At 46.5% G+C, this 17,901-nt stretch overlaps 1 protein-coding gene across 4 annotated transcripts in view; it reads right to left on the reverse strand.

Moving 5' to 3' along the window:
• LOC145360855 (EVI5-like protein) overlaps positions 1–17,901 on the reverse strand; it is a 301,896-nt gene that overhangs the window by 31,895 nt on the left and 252,100 nt on the right. For all 4 annotated transcript variants that reach the window (XM_080216329.1, XM_080216327.1, XM_080216328.1 and 1 more), the window contains one exon: positions 7,756–7,851. In XM_080216329.1, the coding sequence (XP_080072455.1) occupies positions 7,756–7,851 (96 nt within the window). The remainder of the gene's footprint in view (positions 1–7,755; positions 7,852–17,901) is intronic.

Here is a 17,901-nt window from a genome sequence, read left to right on the forward strand (position 1 = left end):
CTTAAAAGTAAAGCTTATTTATTAGTCACAAGCGCGCCTACATTCAAACTGCAATAAAGCTAGGGGGGGGGGAAATCCCCTAGTCGCCTCACTCCTGTTCAAGCACACTGAGGGAGAAGTTAGCATGGTTAATACACCTAACCAGCACGTCTTTCGGAGTGTGGGAAGAAACCGGAGTACCCGAAGGAAACCCACACACACACACACACACACACACACACACACACACAGACACAAGGAGAATGTGCAAACTCCACACAGACAGCGACCCGAGCCGGGAATCGAGCCGGGTCCCTAGCACTGAGAGGCAGCAGTGCTAATGACTGTGCCACCATGTCGCCCCCTGATCTGACCGAATGGCAGAGGAGGCTTGAAGGGTTAAATTGTCTACTTCAGCTCCTAGTTCCAATGTTCTAGGTAAAATGGCCTCTACCCCCATCCATATATAATTTTTTAAAAAACTACTCACAATGCTGCAGTGAACTATGTAGAGTTGCCGGAACTGAACACCGTGGTTCTCTGGGGAGGATTTCCTCAACATCCTAACACTTCTGTGATTTATGGTCTGAGGCAGAAAGTTTACATTTATTCCAGACTACAGCATCAAATATAGAGCAGAATGTCAGCATTGAGGGAACACCGCAGTTCGGGATGTTCTGCCTTTCAGACACAAACCGAGACGCCCCCATCTCACCTCTCAAGCCCCCTGGCACAAGCAGAAGAGTAGCTGGGGATTTCACGTCATGTCCTGACTAATATTTTACCCGTAATCCAACATCTAACGCACAGATGATCTGCTCATTTACTGTCTGTGCAAATTGGCTGCAGCTTTACAAAGGCTCCAACCCTTCACTGACTGTAAAACACAAAGTCTCACAACACCAGGTTAAAGTCCAACAGGTTTATTTGGTAACAAACACCACTAGCTTTCAGAGCGCTGCCCCTTTGTCAGATGAGTGGGGAGTTCTGATCATAAACAGGGCATATAAAGACAGACCGAATTTATAGAATACTGATTAAAATGTGAGTCTTTACAGCTAATCAAGTCTTAAAGGTGCAGACAATGTGAGTGGAGAGAGCATTAAGCACAGGTTAAAGAGATGTGTACTGGCTCCGGACAGGACAGTATTTCCTGTCTGGAAACAATACAGTCCTTCACAATACACGACAGCGCAGAGTCACTGAGCAGAGACTGATAGCCAAGTTCCGCACACGAGGACGGCCTCAACTGGGATCTTGGGTTCACGTCACACTATCTGTAACCCACATGACTTGCCTGGGCTTGCAACATCTCACTTATTGTCCTGTCTGGAGAAAATACACATCTCTTTAACCTATGCTTAACGCTCTCTCCACTCACATTGTCTGCACCTTTAAGGCTTGATTAGCTGTAAAGACTCACATTTTAATCAGCATTCTGTAAACTGAGTGTGTGCCTTTATACGCTCCGTTTGTGATCAGAACACCCCACTCACCTGACGAAGGGGCAAACCCTGAAAGCTAGTGGTGTTTGCTACCAAATAAACCTGTTGGACTTTAACCTGCTGTGAGACTTCTTACTGCGTTTACCCCAGTCCAAAGCCGGCATTTCCACATCACGTAAAGCACAAACGCCAGGACATTGTGGAAGGTGCTATGCAAGTATAAGTTTCTCCCTGGGACTTGTTAGTTACTCTGCAGTAAATCAATCTGAAGATGAGACTCAGACTTAAGTCAATTGTTTTTTTTAAGAAGCAGCTGCTTCTATTTCATGGTTTTTTAATTCATCCACGAGACATGGGTGTCGTTGGCTGGCCAGCATTTATTGCCCATCCCTAGTTATTGTCCATCCCTTGAGAAGGTAGTGGAATCGCTGTAAACCCACGTGCCGCTGGTTGTCCCACAATGTCATTAGGGAGGGAGTTTCAAGATTTTGACCCAGCGGCTGCGAAGGAACGGTGATATATTTCCAGGTTGGTGGCTTGGAGGGGAACTTGCAGTTGGTGGTGTTCCCATGTATCTTTAAAGGAAGGTACAGTAAGAAGTCTGACAACGCCAGGTTGTCAATTTATTTGATAGTAAACTCACAAGCTCTCAGGGTTTGCTCCTTCGTCAGGTGAATGGAGAGTTCTGGCCTCAGACAGAGCACAACACACGACAGCACAGAGTCGCTGAGCAGAAGCTGATAGCCAAGTTCCGCACACACGAGGACGGCCTCAACTGGGGCTCTGTCTGAGGCCAGGACTCTCCACTCACCTGACGAAGGGGCAAACCTCGAAAGCTTGCGAGTTTACTATCAAATAATTGGTTTGACTTAAACCTGGTATTCTCAGACTTCTTACTGTGTTTACCGCAGTCCAACGCCGGCGTCTCCACATCTTTAAAGGAAGGTACCAGTGTTGCTGCTTCACTTTATATCGGATAGCTGTCCTGCTTGTTCAAAGCTGGGGCTGTGGAGTATGGGTAGAGGTCACCTATGCGTGAGGACAGCATTCTCCACACCATCATCTTGGAGTACAGTGCTGCACTAATAATCTAGAAGCTACATTCCCACTCTCATTTCTAACTGAATGAAGGTGTATTAGGCTGGAAAAAAAGGAAAAAAAATGCCCCCCAGATCTGCTGAGATTGTCATTCAAATCCACTAATGCGATTGACTCTTATTCTGTTCAATAGTGCAGCAAGCCACTCGCTTACAAAAACCCTCGGAGGCTCTCCACTATCGTCTCCTGGTAATGGACAATAACAGAGGTTTTGCCAGCAAAAGCCACCTCTTGATAGCAAATGAAAGGCTCCACAATGCCTGTAAAGGGTGAGCTGTACTGTAAATGTCTGATTCACGAGTGTTTATACTCTAAACGAGTGTTTATACTTCATAGCGAGGGGGATTGAATATAAAAGTAGGGAGGTCTTGCTGCAGCTGTATAGGGCATTGGTGAGGCCGCAGCTGGAGTACTGTGTGCAGTTTTGGGCGCCGCACCTGCGCAAAGATATTTTGGCCTTGGAGGGAGTGCAGAGGAGGTTTACTAGGCTGATACCGGAGTTGAGGGGGTTGAGCTATGAGGAGAGGCTGAATAAACTAGGATTGTACTCGTTAGAGTTTAGAAGAATGAGGGGAGATCTCACTGAGACGTATAAGATGATGAAAGGGATGGATAGGATAGAGGTGGAGAGACTCTTCCCACTCAAAAAAGACAGTAGGACTAGGGGGCACAGCCTCAAGATAAAGGGGGGGCGGTTTAGAACGGAGTTGAGGAGGAACTTCTTCACTCAAAGGGTGGTGAATCTCTGGAATTCTCTGCCCGTTGAAGTGGTGGAGGCTGCCTCGCTAAATATTTTTAAGAAGCGGGTTGATGGGTTTTTGATAAGAGAGGGGATTAAGGGTTATGGGGAGAGGGCGGGAAAGTGAAACTGAGCCACGACAGATCAGCCATGATCTTATTGAATGGTGGGGCAGGCTTGAAGGGCTAGATGGCCTACTCCTGCTCCTATTTCTTATGTTCTTATGTAAACAATGACGAGGGACCCTTGAAGCAGTACAATGTGCTGCGGTATATCCCAGACAGCAGGTTAAATGTTTGCTTGTTCAGGTCACATGACAGCATTGGAGCCATCACATGATAGAGTCAGAGAGTTGTACAGCACAAGTGGCTGCCTTTTGGCCCTTCCAGCCTATACTGGCTCTTGTACGGCACTGGAAAGATCACATGATAGCAAAGGGAATGTGGGACGTTCTCCTGGCCAATACATCTCCCCGGACTGACAACCGAACTGGATCACTCATCCAAACCCATAGCTCAACACCAAACCACCGTGTGTGTAAACTGACAGCTGCAAAAACAACTATGATCAACTATACTTCGCTGGACACCAAAGCTCTTTGGGAAATCCCAAGAATGTGACAGGGTTTACCGAACTGCCAGTTCTTTATAAAAAGGACAGGGACTGAGTGGATCACACTTCCAGAGGGCTAGTATGATGTGTCAAATGGCCTCCTCCTGTTCTGTGAAGTTTTACGATTCCATGGGGTACAAGAGCAGAATATGAAGATTACACTCAGGATTTGCCCTTGATGGAGTGAGAGACAGAGACACACGATGCAGAAAAGCTCTGCAGAAGAACAATATGGACTCGAAACTCTCCACAGACCTGCTGAGCTCTTCCAGCATCTTCGGTCTTTATTCGAGGACCCTGGTCTGAATAGAGTTAGCTGAGCCCTGCTTGTGGGGATGCTACAATGGGTCTTAATACTGGGGAGGGGACATTGACCAGAGCTCCCTGGGCGAGGTTCAGAGGGGAGTAAAGCCACCAATCCTTTCCTGAGTGCTGCAATTCACTTCACCTTAATTCTGATTCTTTTTATACTAATACCAGCTTTTTATGTCAGTGTTTTGCTCATTTGACGCTTACACAGCCATGAGTAAAGATGTTCTGATCATCAGTCTGGAGATAAATTGACACCCACAATGGGAACATTGCGTTTAGAGGTGAAAGGTGGCTTTTCCAACTAAACGAGACAGGGGTGTGAGCTGTAATTGCTTCAACTGATATGAATCATTCCACGTAGTCACAAGGCCTTAGTGAGATGCAAAAGTTCAGAAAATCATCACTGCGAGGCAGCTTTTCAAAAGATGACTGAGAAAATCCCTGTGCTTAATGCATTATAAACAGTTCAGAAGGTTGTGGGACTATAGATGTTATAGATAACAGAAGGCCATTCACTCCATCACACCAGAGCTTTACACTCCAACCGTATTGCCAGTATACTTAAACATTTCATTTACAAACACTTGTCCATAAGACATAGGAGCAGAATAAGGCCACTCGGCCCATTGAATGGCAGAGCAGACTCAATCATGGCTGATATTATTCTCGTCCCCATTCTCCTGCCTTTTCCCCATAACTCCTGATCCCCTTTTTAATCAAGATCTTATCTACTCCTGCCTTAAAGACACTCAATGACCTGGCCTCCACAGCCTTCTGAGGCCAAGTGTTACCGTGATCTGGCACTGCCCCATGAAAAGATGAAACGACAATCTTTAAGGCAGCAGCAGACTGCATGCTTGCTGAGTTCTGCAGTGCTGGTCACACCTCAGATACACCACTGCCACATACTGCAGTTCTAAGTCAACATGATATAGTGAGAGAGAGCGTGAGGGGTTTGTAAAAGACTTCATTTCACTTATCTGGTAATTGAATTTTTAAGCACCGCGTTCTCCATCCTGCTCAGTTCATCAACTGTTTCAGGCTTATCGGGAAAAGGCATACACAAAAATTCTAAACTGCAGTTCCTGCAAGTGCCAAGGTAGTGATTTCTATTCACACACCGCACCACCACACTTCTCTACTCAAAGTGTAAGGCCCTTCAATGAAGCAGTGCTCACCTGTCCCTGGAGGGGTGGGGAGCTGGGGGAATGGAGGGGGGGCGGGGGGGGGCGGAGGACCAGAGAGGGTAGAGGGAGGCAGGGGACCTGAGGGGCTGACCAAAGAGGGTTGTGAGAGAGAGGGTGGGGTAGTTTTTCAGCCCTGGTTTACAAACCAACAGGAATAAATGCAGGGTGATTTCTCAGTGACCCACACCTTGCCCCTGCAGGCCCTACAAGTCCTTCAGTCACCAACTAGCGTTTTGGGTGCACTTTATAGAAAAAAGGTAAAAATACTTTTGAGAGCAGAATCATTTAAAAAAAAAATGAACTGCGGCAGACACTGTGCTTTGGATACAATCACAACACAAACGGCTGCTGTCACATCCTCGTTGGGGGGGTGGGGGGGGCGTGGTGGTGGTTTCTGCAACCCTTGAAATGTTCAACTCCTTTCTCACCAATCAAGTGAACTCATTTCATCTCTCACTTTCCTCCATGGCCTCCAATCATTCTCAATGATACGGAACAAAGGTGAGAAAAAGAATCCTGTGGAAACTCTCACCGCGACGGGCACAGGCCCAATAATCCACTCCGAGATCCGATTTTACTCACTTCCACTGCCAACTCGGAGCAGGCGTAAAGCTAACGTTCCGGAGATCACATCAGTGGGAATCTAAACCAGGATTTGAATCGGGGATCGGAGAATTTCAAACCAACACATCTCATCACAATCCAGAAACAATTCTGTTCATCAAAAATTCTTCAGGTGACTTGTTTTTCTGGATTATATTGCAGGCTATGGCACAAATTGAAGGACATTGAGAAATCCTGAAAATCATCAGAATTAGTCTTTGGAAACATAGAAGGTAGGAAACAGCTATTTGGCCCTTCGAGCCTGCTCCACCATTTATTATGATCCTGGCTTATCGTCCAACTCAACAGCCTAGTCCCTCTTTCTCTCCATAACCTTTGATCCCATTCACCCCGAGTGATGTATCCAGCAGACTCTTGAATACATTCAATGTTTTGGCATCAACTACTTTCTGTAGTAAAGAATTCCACAGGCTCACCACTCTTTGGGCAAAGAAACGCCTCATCTCCATCTTAAATGGTCCACCCTGTATCCTCAGACTGTGACCCCTGGTTCTGGGCTCCCCTGATGTGGAGATGCCAGCGTTGGGCTGGGCTAGGCACAGTAAGGAGTCTCACAACATCAGGTTAAAGTCCAACAGATTTATTTGGTAACACAAGCTTTCGGAGCACTGCTCCTTCCTCATGTGAGTCACTCACCTGAAGAAGGAGCGAGATTCCGAAAGCTTGTGCGACCAAAGCCTGTTGGACTTTATTCTAGTGTTGTGAGACTTCTTTCTGGACTCTCCCCACCATAGGGAACATCCTCCCTGCATCTATCCTGTCTAGTCCTGTTAGAATTTTAAGTCTCTATGAGGCACCCCTTTATTCACCTACACAATGGTTTTCCAATCCTAAATCAGCCTTAAGTTCTCAAGATAGACCCAAACTCCAAATTGAGTAAGGGTTCAATTATTCACAGATACTCGGCAAGATTTTCCATCCTCCGTGTATTTTCCATCAGCCTGTCATTATTGGCAGCAGGATCGTCCAGTCTTGCCGATATCTATAGGGTTTCCTCTGCTATTCGCCACGCAGATGGGTTTAGGGGTGGGGGGGGTGGGCAGGGAGGGTTGTGCCTGGGATGACCATCAGTGAGAGACTGGAAGATTTCAGCCACTGCTGGGAAGTACGAGTCTCCATGCTCCCAGGGCAGGTACAGAAGATCTCTCACAGAGTAAAGCTCCCTCTTCAATACTCCAATCATTCCTAGGGGCATTATTCTCAATTGTTTCAGCTGAAATGGCTGGAAGTACTTACGTTTGTGGTTTCCACAGTCACAGGTCCCGGGGAGTTGGGCAGTGCCTGGGGGGGGGTTACAGGCCCCAAGGCTTGGGGGAGGTGGGGGCGACAGGCTCCCTGGGGGGTGGCACCAGATGGCAGGTACTTGTGGGCAGACTTTAGGTGTGCTTTCATTTCAACAAAGAAATTTAATTTCCTAAAAAGCTGATGAACGCGCACCAATAGAACGAGGAAATGGTTCCGTTTCATCAAGATCATTTTCACAGGTTACCTGCTGGAGGATTACCCAGCTGCGTTAAAAACGTTCATTTTTAATGAGAAATCCATCCCATCTTAATAAAAATACACCAGGTTGCCACAAATCAGGAAAATGAATCGAAATTCCACGGCACACCGCTGCCTCTCAGTAAATTTTGCTTTTGTGATTAAGCCAATGGATTTCAGCAGAAACTCGATTTACAAAGTGCAGGGAAGCAGCTATCCTCTGAAGTTTATTTTGTCACAGCACATACCCGGCACTCAGCAGCGACAGGGCATTTACCTCTGTTTTCAACTCTGTGATCTGGTCCTTTAACTCACGAATGATCTGATTGGAGTCTGAGTTGTTGAGTTGACCCTGGATCCTTCCCTCTTCTCTCTTTGAAGCACAAAGCAAACAAACAACAAGTTAAAGGTTTTCATTCACGTAAATATTTTAGGCTCTGTAATTTCAACAAATCCGGCCACTCTGCCGCAGACACGGGCATTGTCTGTCCAAACTGGCTAACCTCCCCAACTTACACTTCTGCTTTAAGTCACTGATTACTAGAACTCTTGCTGTTATCCATTAGAATTATTAGTGGGTGGCACAGTGGTCAGCATTGCTGCTTCACAGCGCCAGGGGCCCGGGTTCGATCGCTGCCAGTGCGGAGTCTGCTCGTTTCCCCCGTGCCTGCGTGGGTTTCCTCCAGTTTCCTCCCACATTCTGAAAGACCTGCTGGTACATTGATCTGAACAGACGCCGGAGTGTGGCGACTAGGGGATTTTCACAGTGACTTCGTTGCAGTGTTAATGTAAGCCTACTTGTGACTAATAAATAAACTTTAACTTCAGTTTTCCAATTAAAATCTGAATTGAAGGTAGCTTCATTGCAGCGTTAATGAGAGCCTACTTGCCACACTATAAGCATAGAATCATAGAACCCGACAGTGCAGAAAGAGACCCTTCGGCCCATCACGTCTGCACCGACCACAATCCCACCCAGGCCCCATCCCCATATCCCTACACATTTACCCACTAATCCCTCTAACCTATGCATTTCAGGACACTAAGGGGCAATTTTAGCACGGCCAATCAACCTAACCCGCACATCTTTGGACTGTGGGAGGAAACTGGAGTACCTGGAGGAAACCCACGCAGACACAAGGAGAATGTGCAAACTCCACACAGACAGTGACCCGAGCCGGGAATCGAACCCAGGTCCCTGGAGCTGTGAAGCAGCAGTGCTAACCCACTGTGCTACCGTGCCGCCCCAATAAACTTTAAATTGGAAACAGCAATAAAAGCTGGGAAATCTGGTTGTTCTTGGACTAGACCATGGTTAGTCGTCACCCCTGATCTCAGCAAGGCCAATAAATTAAAAACAAAATATTGCAGATGCTGGAAATCTGAAACGAGAAAAGAGGAAATGCTGGATAAACTCAGCAGGTCTGGCAGCATCTGTGGAGAGACGAACAGAGTTAACGTTTCTACTTCACATGACCCTTCCGCAGAACAGTTCTGTAAATCGACTCGGGGAATTTCACAGTAACTTCACTGCAGTGTTAATGTAAACCTCACTTATGACTAATAAATAAACTTTAACTCAGATACAGGCTCAGAATGTTAGCTCTGTCTCACGCTGCACAGATGCTGCCAGATTGATGCACCATTTCCTCTTTTGTTCAGCAAAAATTTAAATGGAAGGATGCTGCAGATTCTGCCTCAGCAGTAGCGAAGCACTAGATAAAAGCAAATTACGGCAGACGCTGGACTCGAAACCAGAAGAGAAAATGCTGGAAAATCTCAGCAGGTCTGGCAGCATTCACCTGACGAAGGGGCTAACCCGAAAGCTAGTGATTTTACTATCAAATAAATCGGTTGGACCGAAACCTGGTGTTGTCAGACTTTTTACAGCATCTGTAAGGAGAGAAAAGAGCCAATGTTTCGAGTCTAGACGACCCTTTGTCAAAGCATAGTGTTGAAATTACCCTTAAACTTCAACCTTCATTCTCCAAAATGACCCTTGTTAATGATTCCAGTGGGAACAATTTCTCACTGATTATTGTCACGTGTTAAGTTTCACCATGTTGGCCAACAGATATTCATTTTGAACCTAATTCATGTAGGTGAATCTTCACTTCCTTGTTCTCCCCCTAACACAGTACCCAGAACTGTGTGCAACACTCTAACTGTGGCCTAACCATGTTTTCCACGAAATACAATAGGGGACAGCAGTTGAATGTTCGTTTCAGAGCCTGTGCTGTAACTGGTGTTAAAACCTCCTTTACAATACCACAGCAGCTGCAGTACGGATTGCTATGACGTGCTGCAGCTTCTCTCTCATTCTCACTGGCGGTACTTTGGAAAAGAGTAACCTCATTCCATCAAATTAATATTAAAGTCAGAATCCTCTCTTAAAACCTCGTCACACACTGTCCATATTGATAGAATTATAGGATCATACCGTGAAGAGGCCTATCGCGTCTGCAATGGCACATTAGAAGAACCTGAACTCTCACAGCGGCACTGTAGTTAGCACTGTTGCCTCCCAGCGCCCGAGACCCCAGGTTCAATTCAGGGCTGGGGTCACTGACTGTGCGGAGTCTGCATGGTTCCCCCCTATGCTGACGTGGGTTTCCTCCGGGTGCTCTGGTTTCCTCCCACACTAAGAAGTTTTACAGCACCAGGTTAAAGTCCAACAGGTTTATGTGGTAGTAAACGCCACTAGCTTTCGGAGCGCTGCCCCTTCCACACCTGACGAAGGAACAGTGCTCCAAAAGCTAGTGGCATTTGCTACCGAATAAACCTGTTGAACTTTAACCTGGTGTTGAGAGACTTCTTACCGTGTTTACCCCAGTCCAACGCCGGCATCGCCACATCATTCCTCCCACAGTCCAAAGATGTGCTAGTTTGGTGCATTGGCCATGCTAAATTCTCCGTGTACCTGAACAGGCGCTGGAATATCGCGACTTGGGGATTTTCACAGTACCTTCATTGCAGTGTTAATGTAAGTCTCCTTGTGACACTACCAAATAAACTTAAAACTTAAGAAAACTTAATCCCATTTGGCAGTTCTTGGCCCATAACCCTGAATGTTATGATGTGCCAAGTGATCATCCAGGCATTTTTTTTTAAAAGGATGTGAGGCAACCCACCTCCGCCACCCTCTCAGGCAGCACATTCCAGACTGTCACCGCCCTCTGGGTAAAAAAGGTTTTTCCTCTCATCTCCTGAAACCTCTTGCCCCTCGCCTTGAAGCTATGTCCCCTGTGACTGATCCTTCAACTAAGAGGAACAGCTGCTCCTTATCCACTCTGTGGGCTGATTTGGGCTCAGAAACTTTACTCACCAACGAGAAGATAAAGAGTTGATCTGTCACGAAGGGTTGCAATTCTCCCCAGTGACCCAGAAGACAGTGTGGCCTTCCTAGCTGGACAGCCAGAGCATAGATGACCAATGCTGTGTGCTGGTAAATTACACAATTTTGGTTGGTTACACTCCAGTCGTAGCTTTCGTAACTGCACCAACACTAGGCTAACCAAACAATCTGTGGCTTTAAGGTCAGGATGCTTCTTCTCCTGTGTATTTAACTACCTAACACTGTGCGAACTCCACTTCAGGTTAACGTTAACTTCCTGATGAGATGGAATACCCCCACACAATCCACTTTCCTTTCTCAACTTTTCTCTCACCAATGCTTTTTAAAAATGGTTACCTTGAATTAATCAGAATTGGATCGTGTCTCAAAAGGAGATTTAGGAGATTTACAAGGATGTTGCCTGGATTGGGAGGCATGCCTTATGAGGATAGGTTGAGGGAGCTAGGTCTGTTCTCCCTGGAGAGATGAAGGTTGAGAGGCGACCTGATAGAAGTTTATAAAATGTTGAGAGGAATAGATAGGGTGGATTCTCGGAGGCTATTTCCCAGGGCTGAAATGGTCGCTACGAGAGGACACAGGTTTAAGGTGCTGGGGAGCAAGTACAGAGGAGATGTTCAGGGTAAGTTTTTCACTTAGAGGGTGCTGAGTGAGTGGAATCGGCTGCTGTCGGTGGTGGTAGAGGCGAACTCCCTGGGGTCTTTTAAAAGACTTCTGGATGAGTACATGGGATTTAATGGGATTGGGGGTTATAGATAGTTCTATGGCCTGGTAGGTATGGATATGATTGGCGCAACTTGTGGGCCGAAGGGCCTGTTTGTGCTGTAGTGTTCTATGTTCTACAAAATGGCAAGCAATGGGAAATCAGGGTCCTGACTGCACAAACACCGAAGGTGCTCAGCAAAGCCATCACCCAGTCTACGCTTGGTCTCTCGGATACACAGGAGACCAAACGTATCCAGCCCATGTCTGCCCTTGGCCTGCTGCAACGTTCCAGTGAAACTCAACACAAGCTGAAAGAACAGCCTGTCATCTTCCAACTCATCACTTTACAGCCTTCCCGTCTCAACATCAAATTCAACAACTTCAGACGATTAGCTCCACCCTTTTGTTTTCACTTCCTTTTTAACTGTTCCCTACTTTACATTTGAATTCAACCACATTTGTGTGGGCCTGGAGTCACATGTAGTCCAGACCAGGGATTAAAAAGTACATTTCCTTCCCTAAACGACATTAATGAACCAAATGGGTGTTTTTGACCAATGACAATGGTTTCATGGTCATCAGTAGATTCTTAATTACAGATATTTTTATGGGCGGCACGGTAGCTCAGTGGTTAGCATTGCTGTCTCACAGCTCCAGGGACCTGGGTTTGATTCCCAGCTCCGGTCACTGTCTGTGTGGAGTTTGCACATTCTCCTCGTGACTGCATGGGTTTCCTCCCACAGTCCAAAGATGTGCGGGTTAGGTTGATTGGCCATGCTAAAAATTGGCCCTTAAAGACACGAGATGCGTAGGTTAGAGGGATTAGTGGGTAAAATATGTAGGGAAATGGGGGTAGGATTATGGTCGGTGCAGACTTGATGGGTCAAATGGCCTCTTTCTGCACCGTTTCTATGATGAGATATTTCTTTGTCTTTATTTTTCGTCCCCCCTACTCTTCCCCCTATTTTATCTCTGCTTTCTTTACCTTTTCTCCCTCTTTCCCCTGATTTTATCACTCCCCCCACATCTTCCTGTCACGGTTTACCCTCTGGTTTCAATTTCTCTGCCGTTTGACCATTCACACCTTCTATTCTCTCTATGGGCTGCCATTAGCAACCTTTCCCCTGGTTTCTGTGGCTATGACTCATCTTTCATTCCCTCACCCTGCAGTATAAATATCTCCCACTTTCTCAGCCTTTTAGCTTTGACAAAGGGTCACCTGGACTCGAAACGTCAGCTCTTTTTTCCCTCCTTACAGATGCTGCCAGACCTGCTGAGATTTTCCAGCATTTTCTCTTTTGGTTTCAGATTCCAGCACCCGCAGTAATTTGTATTTATATAATTTGAACAGAAGGTGTGAACCACCAAATGGCAGGGAGACTGAAATCAGAGGGTAAGCTGTGACAGATGAAGATTTGTAGGGGCGGGGGGGGGCACGAGGGGAGGGAGGCGAATGTAAAATTGATAAAAGAGGGAAGGGGAAATAAAGGGGTAGAAAATGTAAGGAAGGGGGGATAAGATAGGGGAAAGAAAAAAAGACAATAAAGTATAAAAAAGAGAACAATTAAAAATGAAACAAAATGAAAACAAAGGGGTTGAGGTGAGATAGAACTAATCAGTAATTTGCTTGTATCAATCTGGTGAATCTTTTACTGCACTCCCTCCCCCCTTATATCCTTAGGTAAGGAGACCAAAACCGCACACACTGTTTCAGGTATACAAAGAACAAAGAAAATTCCAGCACAGGAACAGGCCCTTCGGCCCTCCAAGCCTGCACTGACCATGCTGCCCGACTGAACTGAAACCCCCTACCCTTCCGGGGACCATATCCCTCTATTCCCATCCTGTTCATCTATTTGTCAAGAACTCTTTGAAAGTCACTACCGTATCTGCTTCCACTACCACCTCCACCAACAAGTTCCAGGCACCCACTCTGTGCAAAAAAAATCTGCCTTGTACATCTCCTTTAAACCTTGCTCCTCACACTTTAAACCTGTATCCCCCAGTAGTTGACTCTTCCACCCTGGGAAAAAGCTCCTGACTATCCACTCTGTCCATGCTTCTCAATCTTGTAGACCTCTATTAGGTCACCCCTCAACCTCCGTCGCTCCTGTGAGAACAAACCAAGTTTCTCCAATCTTTCCTCATAGCTCATATCCTCCATACCAGGCAACATCCTGGTAAATCTTTTCTGCACCCTCTCCAAAGCCTCCACATCCTTCTGCTGGTTGGCGACCAGAATTGAACACTATATCCCAAATGCAGCCGGACCAAGCTTCTATGAAGCCGCAATACGACTTGCCAATTTTTAAACTCAATGCCCCAGCTGATGAAGGCAAACATGCCTTCTTGACTACTTTCTCCACCTGCGTTGCCACTTTCAGTGACCTGCGTACCTGCACACCCAGATCCCTCTGCCTATCAATACTCTTAAGGGTTCCGCCATTTACTGTATTTGTCCTATCTGTACTAACCCTTCCAAAATGCATTAACTCATTTGTCCGGATTAAACTCCATCTGCCATCTCTCCACTCAAATCTCCAACTGATCTATATCCTGCTGTATCCTCTGATGGTCCTCATCGCTATCCGCAAATCCACCAATCTTTGTGTCGTCCGCAAACTTACTCATCAATCCAGCTACATTTTCCTCCAAATCATTTATATATATTACAAACAGCAAAGGTCCCAGCACTGATCCCTGAGGAACGCCACTTGTCGCAGCCCTCCATTCAGAAACACATCCTTCCATTGCTACTCTGTCTTCTTTGACCAAGCCAGTTTTGTATCCACCTTACCAGCTCACCTCTGGTCCCACGCGACTTCACCTTCTGCACCAGTCTGCCATGAGGGACATTGTCAAAGGCCTTACTGAAGTCCACGTAGACAACATCCACTGCCCTACCCTCATCAATCATCTTCGTCACTTTCTCGAAAAGCTTGATCAAATTCGTGAGACATGACCTCCCTTCACAAAACCACGTTGCCTCTCACTAATACCTCCACTTATTTCCAAGTGGGAATAAATCCTGTCTCGAAGAATCCTCTCCAATAATTTCCCTACCACTGATCTAAGTCTCACCAGCCTGTAATTACTTGGATTACTCTTGCTACCCTTCTTAAATAAAGGAATGACATTGGCTATTCTCCAATCCTCTGGGGCCTCCCCCATGAGGATATAAAGATTTCTCTTAAGGCCCCAGCAATTTTGTCCCTTGCCTTTCTCAGTATTCTGGGATATATCCCATCAGACCTGACAGAGAGAGACACACACACATGACAGAGAGAGAGAGAGAGAGAGAGACACACACACATGACAGAGAGAGAGAGAGAGAGAGAGACACACACACATGACAGAGAGAGAGAGAGAGAGAGAGACACACACACATGACAGAGAGAGAGAGAGAGAGAGAGACATACACATGACAGAGAGAGAGAGACATACACATGACAGAGAGAGAGAGACATACACATGACAGAGAGAGAGAGACATACACATGACAGAGAGAGAGAGACATACACATGACAGAGAGAGAGAGACATACACATGACAGAGAGAGAGAGACATACACATGACAGAGAGAGAGAGACATACACATGACAGAGAGAGAGAGACATACACATGACAGAGAGAGAGAGACATACACATGACAGAGAGAGAGAGACATACACATGACAGAGAGAGAGAGACATACACATGACAGAGAGAGAGAGACATACACATGACAGAGAGAGAGAGACATACACATGACAGAGAGAGAGAGACATACACATGACAGAGAGAGAGAGACATACACATGACAGAGAGAGAGAGACATACACATGACAGAGAGAGAGACATACACATGACAGAGAGAGAGAGAGACACACACACACAGAGACATACATGACAGAGACAGAGACATGGTGCAATGGTTGGCTCGCAGCACCAGGGACACACGTTTGATCCTTGGCTTGGGTCACTGTCTGTGTGGTGTCTGCATGTTCCTCCCATGTCTGCGTGAGTTTCCTCCAGGTGCTCCAGCTTCCTCCCACAGTTTGAGAGGCGCGCTGGTTAGGTGCACTGACTGTGCTAAATTCTCCCTCAGGTGTATCCAAACAGGCACCAGACTGTGATGACTAGGGGATTTGCACAGTAACTTCATTGCAGTGTTAATATAAGCCTTACTTGTGACACTAATAAATAAGCTTTACACAGAAGAGAGCAGGGAGAGAGAGACACAGTAGAGGTGAGAGAGAGAGAGAGAGACAGCAGAAAGAGGAGAACCACAGAATCCTTACAGTGCAGAAGGAGGCCATTCAGCCCATTGAGTCTGTACCAACCCTCCAAAAGAGCATCCCAACCAGGCCCACCCTCCCCACCCTGTTCCCGTAGCCCTGCACATTTATCAAAGCCAGTCCATCTAACCTGCACATCTTTAAACTATGGGAAGAAATCGGAGCACCCGGAGGAAACCCACGCAAGCACGGGGAGAACATGCAAACTCCACACAGACAGTGACCCAAGCCGGGAATCGAACCCGGGTCCCTGGCGCTGTGAGGCAGAAGTGCTAACCACTGTCACCCCATGCCACCCAAACACACAATCCTCTTTAACTAGAATTGAATATAGTTTGTAGATTTCCCCTAGTTCAGAGAGCTGAAATATAAATGTGGTTTCTTTAAATAGGTTTTATATATAAAAATGTCTATACATGAGAAATACCAACAGAAATGAGCACTGGTAATGCAGCATCACAACCACAGCAAGCTTTACTGACTTCCAAAACTCAGTGCCCCCCCTTCTCTCAGAACCAGCCAGGAAGGCAGAATGGGTGTGCCTGCTTAGAGTCATAGAGGCTTACAGTATGGAAACTGCCCCTTGGACCCAACTTGTCCATGCTGCCCTTTATTTAAGCCCTAAGCTAATCCCAATTGCCCGCAATTGGCCCATATCCCTCTATACCCATCGTACCCATTTAACTGTCTAAATGCCTTTAAAAGACAAAATTGTACCCACTCCTACTACTACCTCTGGCAGCTTGTTTCAGACACTCACCACCCTCTGTGTGAAAAGACTGCCCCTCTGGACACTTGTATCTCTCCCCTCTCACCTTAAACCTATGCCCTCTAGTTTTAGCCCCCCCTATCTGTGGGAAAAGACACTGACTATCTCGCTGATCTACACCCCTCATTATTTTATAGATCTAAGATCACCCCTCAGCCTCCTACGCTCCAGAGGAAACAAGTCCCAGTCTATCCAGCCTCTCCTTATAACTCAAACCATCAAGTCCCGGTAGCATCATAGTAAATCTTTTCTGTACTCTTTCTAGTTTAATAATATTCTTTCTATAATAGGGTGACCAGAACTGTACACAGTATTCCAAGTGTGACCTTACCAATGTCTTGTGCAACTTCAACAAAACGTCCCAACTCCTGTATTCAATGTTCTGACCGATGAAACCAAGCACGCCGAATGCCTTCTTCAACACACTGTCCACCTGTGACTCCACTGTCTAGAAGCTATGAACACGTACGCCTAGATCTCTTTGTTCTGCAACTCTCTCCAATGCCCTACCATTAACTGAGTAAGTCCTGCCCTGGGTCAATCTACTAAAATGCATCACCTCGCATTTGTCTAAATTAAACTCCATCTGCCTTTTGTCAGCCCACTGGCCCAACTGATCAAGATCCCGTTGAGAAGTGAAGAAAGTTCTCTCCAATTGCAATGATCAGGACTCAATTCAATATTTAAGCCCTCCTTGCCCCTTTACAAGTCTCCTGCCAGCAGTAACCAGTAACTGCAGGTCGATTTGGCAGTGTGTGTGCTGCACTCAACTCACCTCAATCCCGTCTCCCCCCCCGCCCCTACTCAACTCAATCCCCTCCCCCACCTCAACTCACCTCAATCCCCCCCAGCCCCAACTCACCTCAATTCCACCCCCCCCCCCCCCTCAGCATCCTCAGTGCCTACCCCAACCCCCAGTGAGTCAGCCAGCTCACTCCGTACTGCACACACCAATCCCCACATTCTGGCTGGCAGTATGAAACATAGAAGATAGGAACAGGAGGCGGCCATTTGGCCCTTCGACTGTTCTACCATTTATTACCATCATGGCTGATATTCCAACTCAATAATCCTGCTTTTTCCCCATAACTTTGATCCCATCCACCCCAAGTGCTGTCTCTAGCCACCTCTTGAATACGAGCAAAGTTTTGGCATCAACTACTTCCTGCGGTAATGAAATCCACAGGCTCATCACGCTTTGGGTGAAGAAATGTCTCCTAATCTCCATCCTAAATGGTCTACCCCGAATTCTCTGACTATGACCCCTGATTCTAAGACCTAATTGACTACCAGAACAGGTTCAGGAGGTAACTGCCCTGG

The sequence above is a fragment of the Carcharhinus amblyrhynchos genome, chromosome 33 (genome assembly GCF_965287045.1).
Source record: "Carcharhinus amblyrhynchos chromosome 33, sCarAmb.v2.hapA, whole genome shotgun sequence".
NCBI lineage: Eukaryota > Metazoa > Chordata > Chondrichthyes > Carcharhiniformes > Carcharhinidae > Carcharhinus > Carcharhinus amblyrhynchos.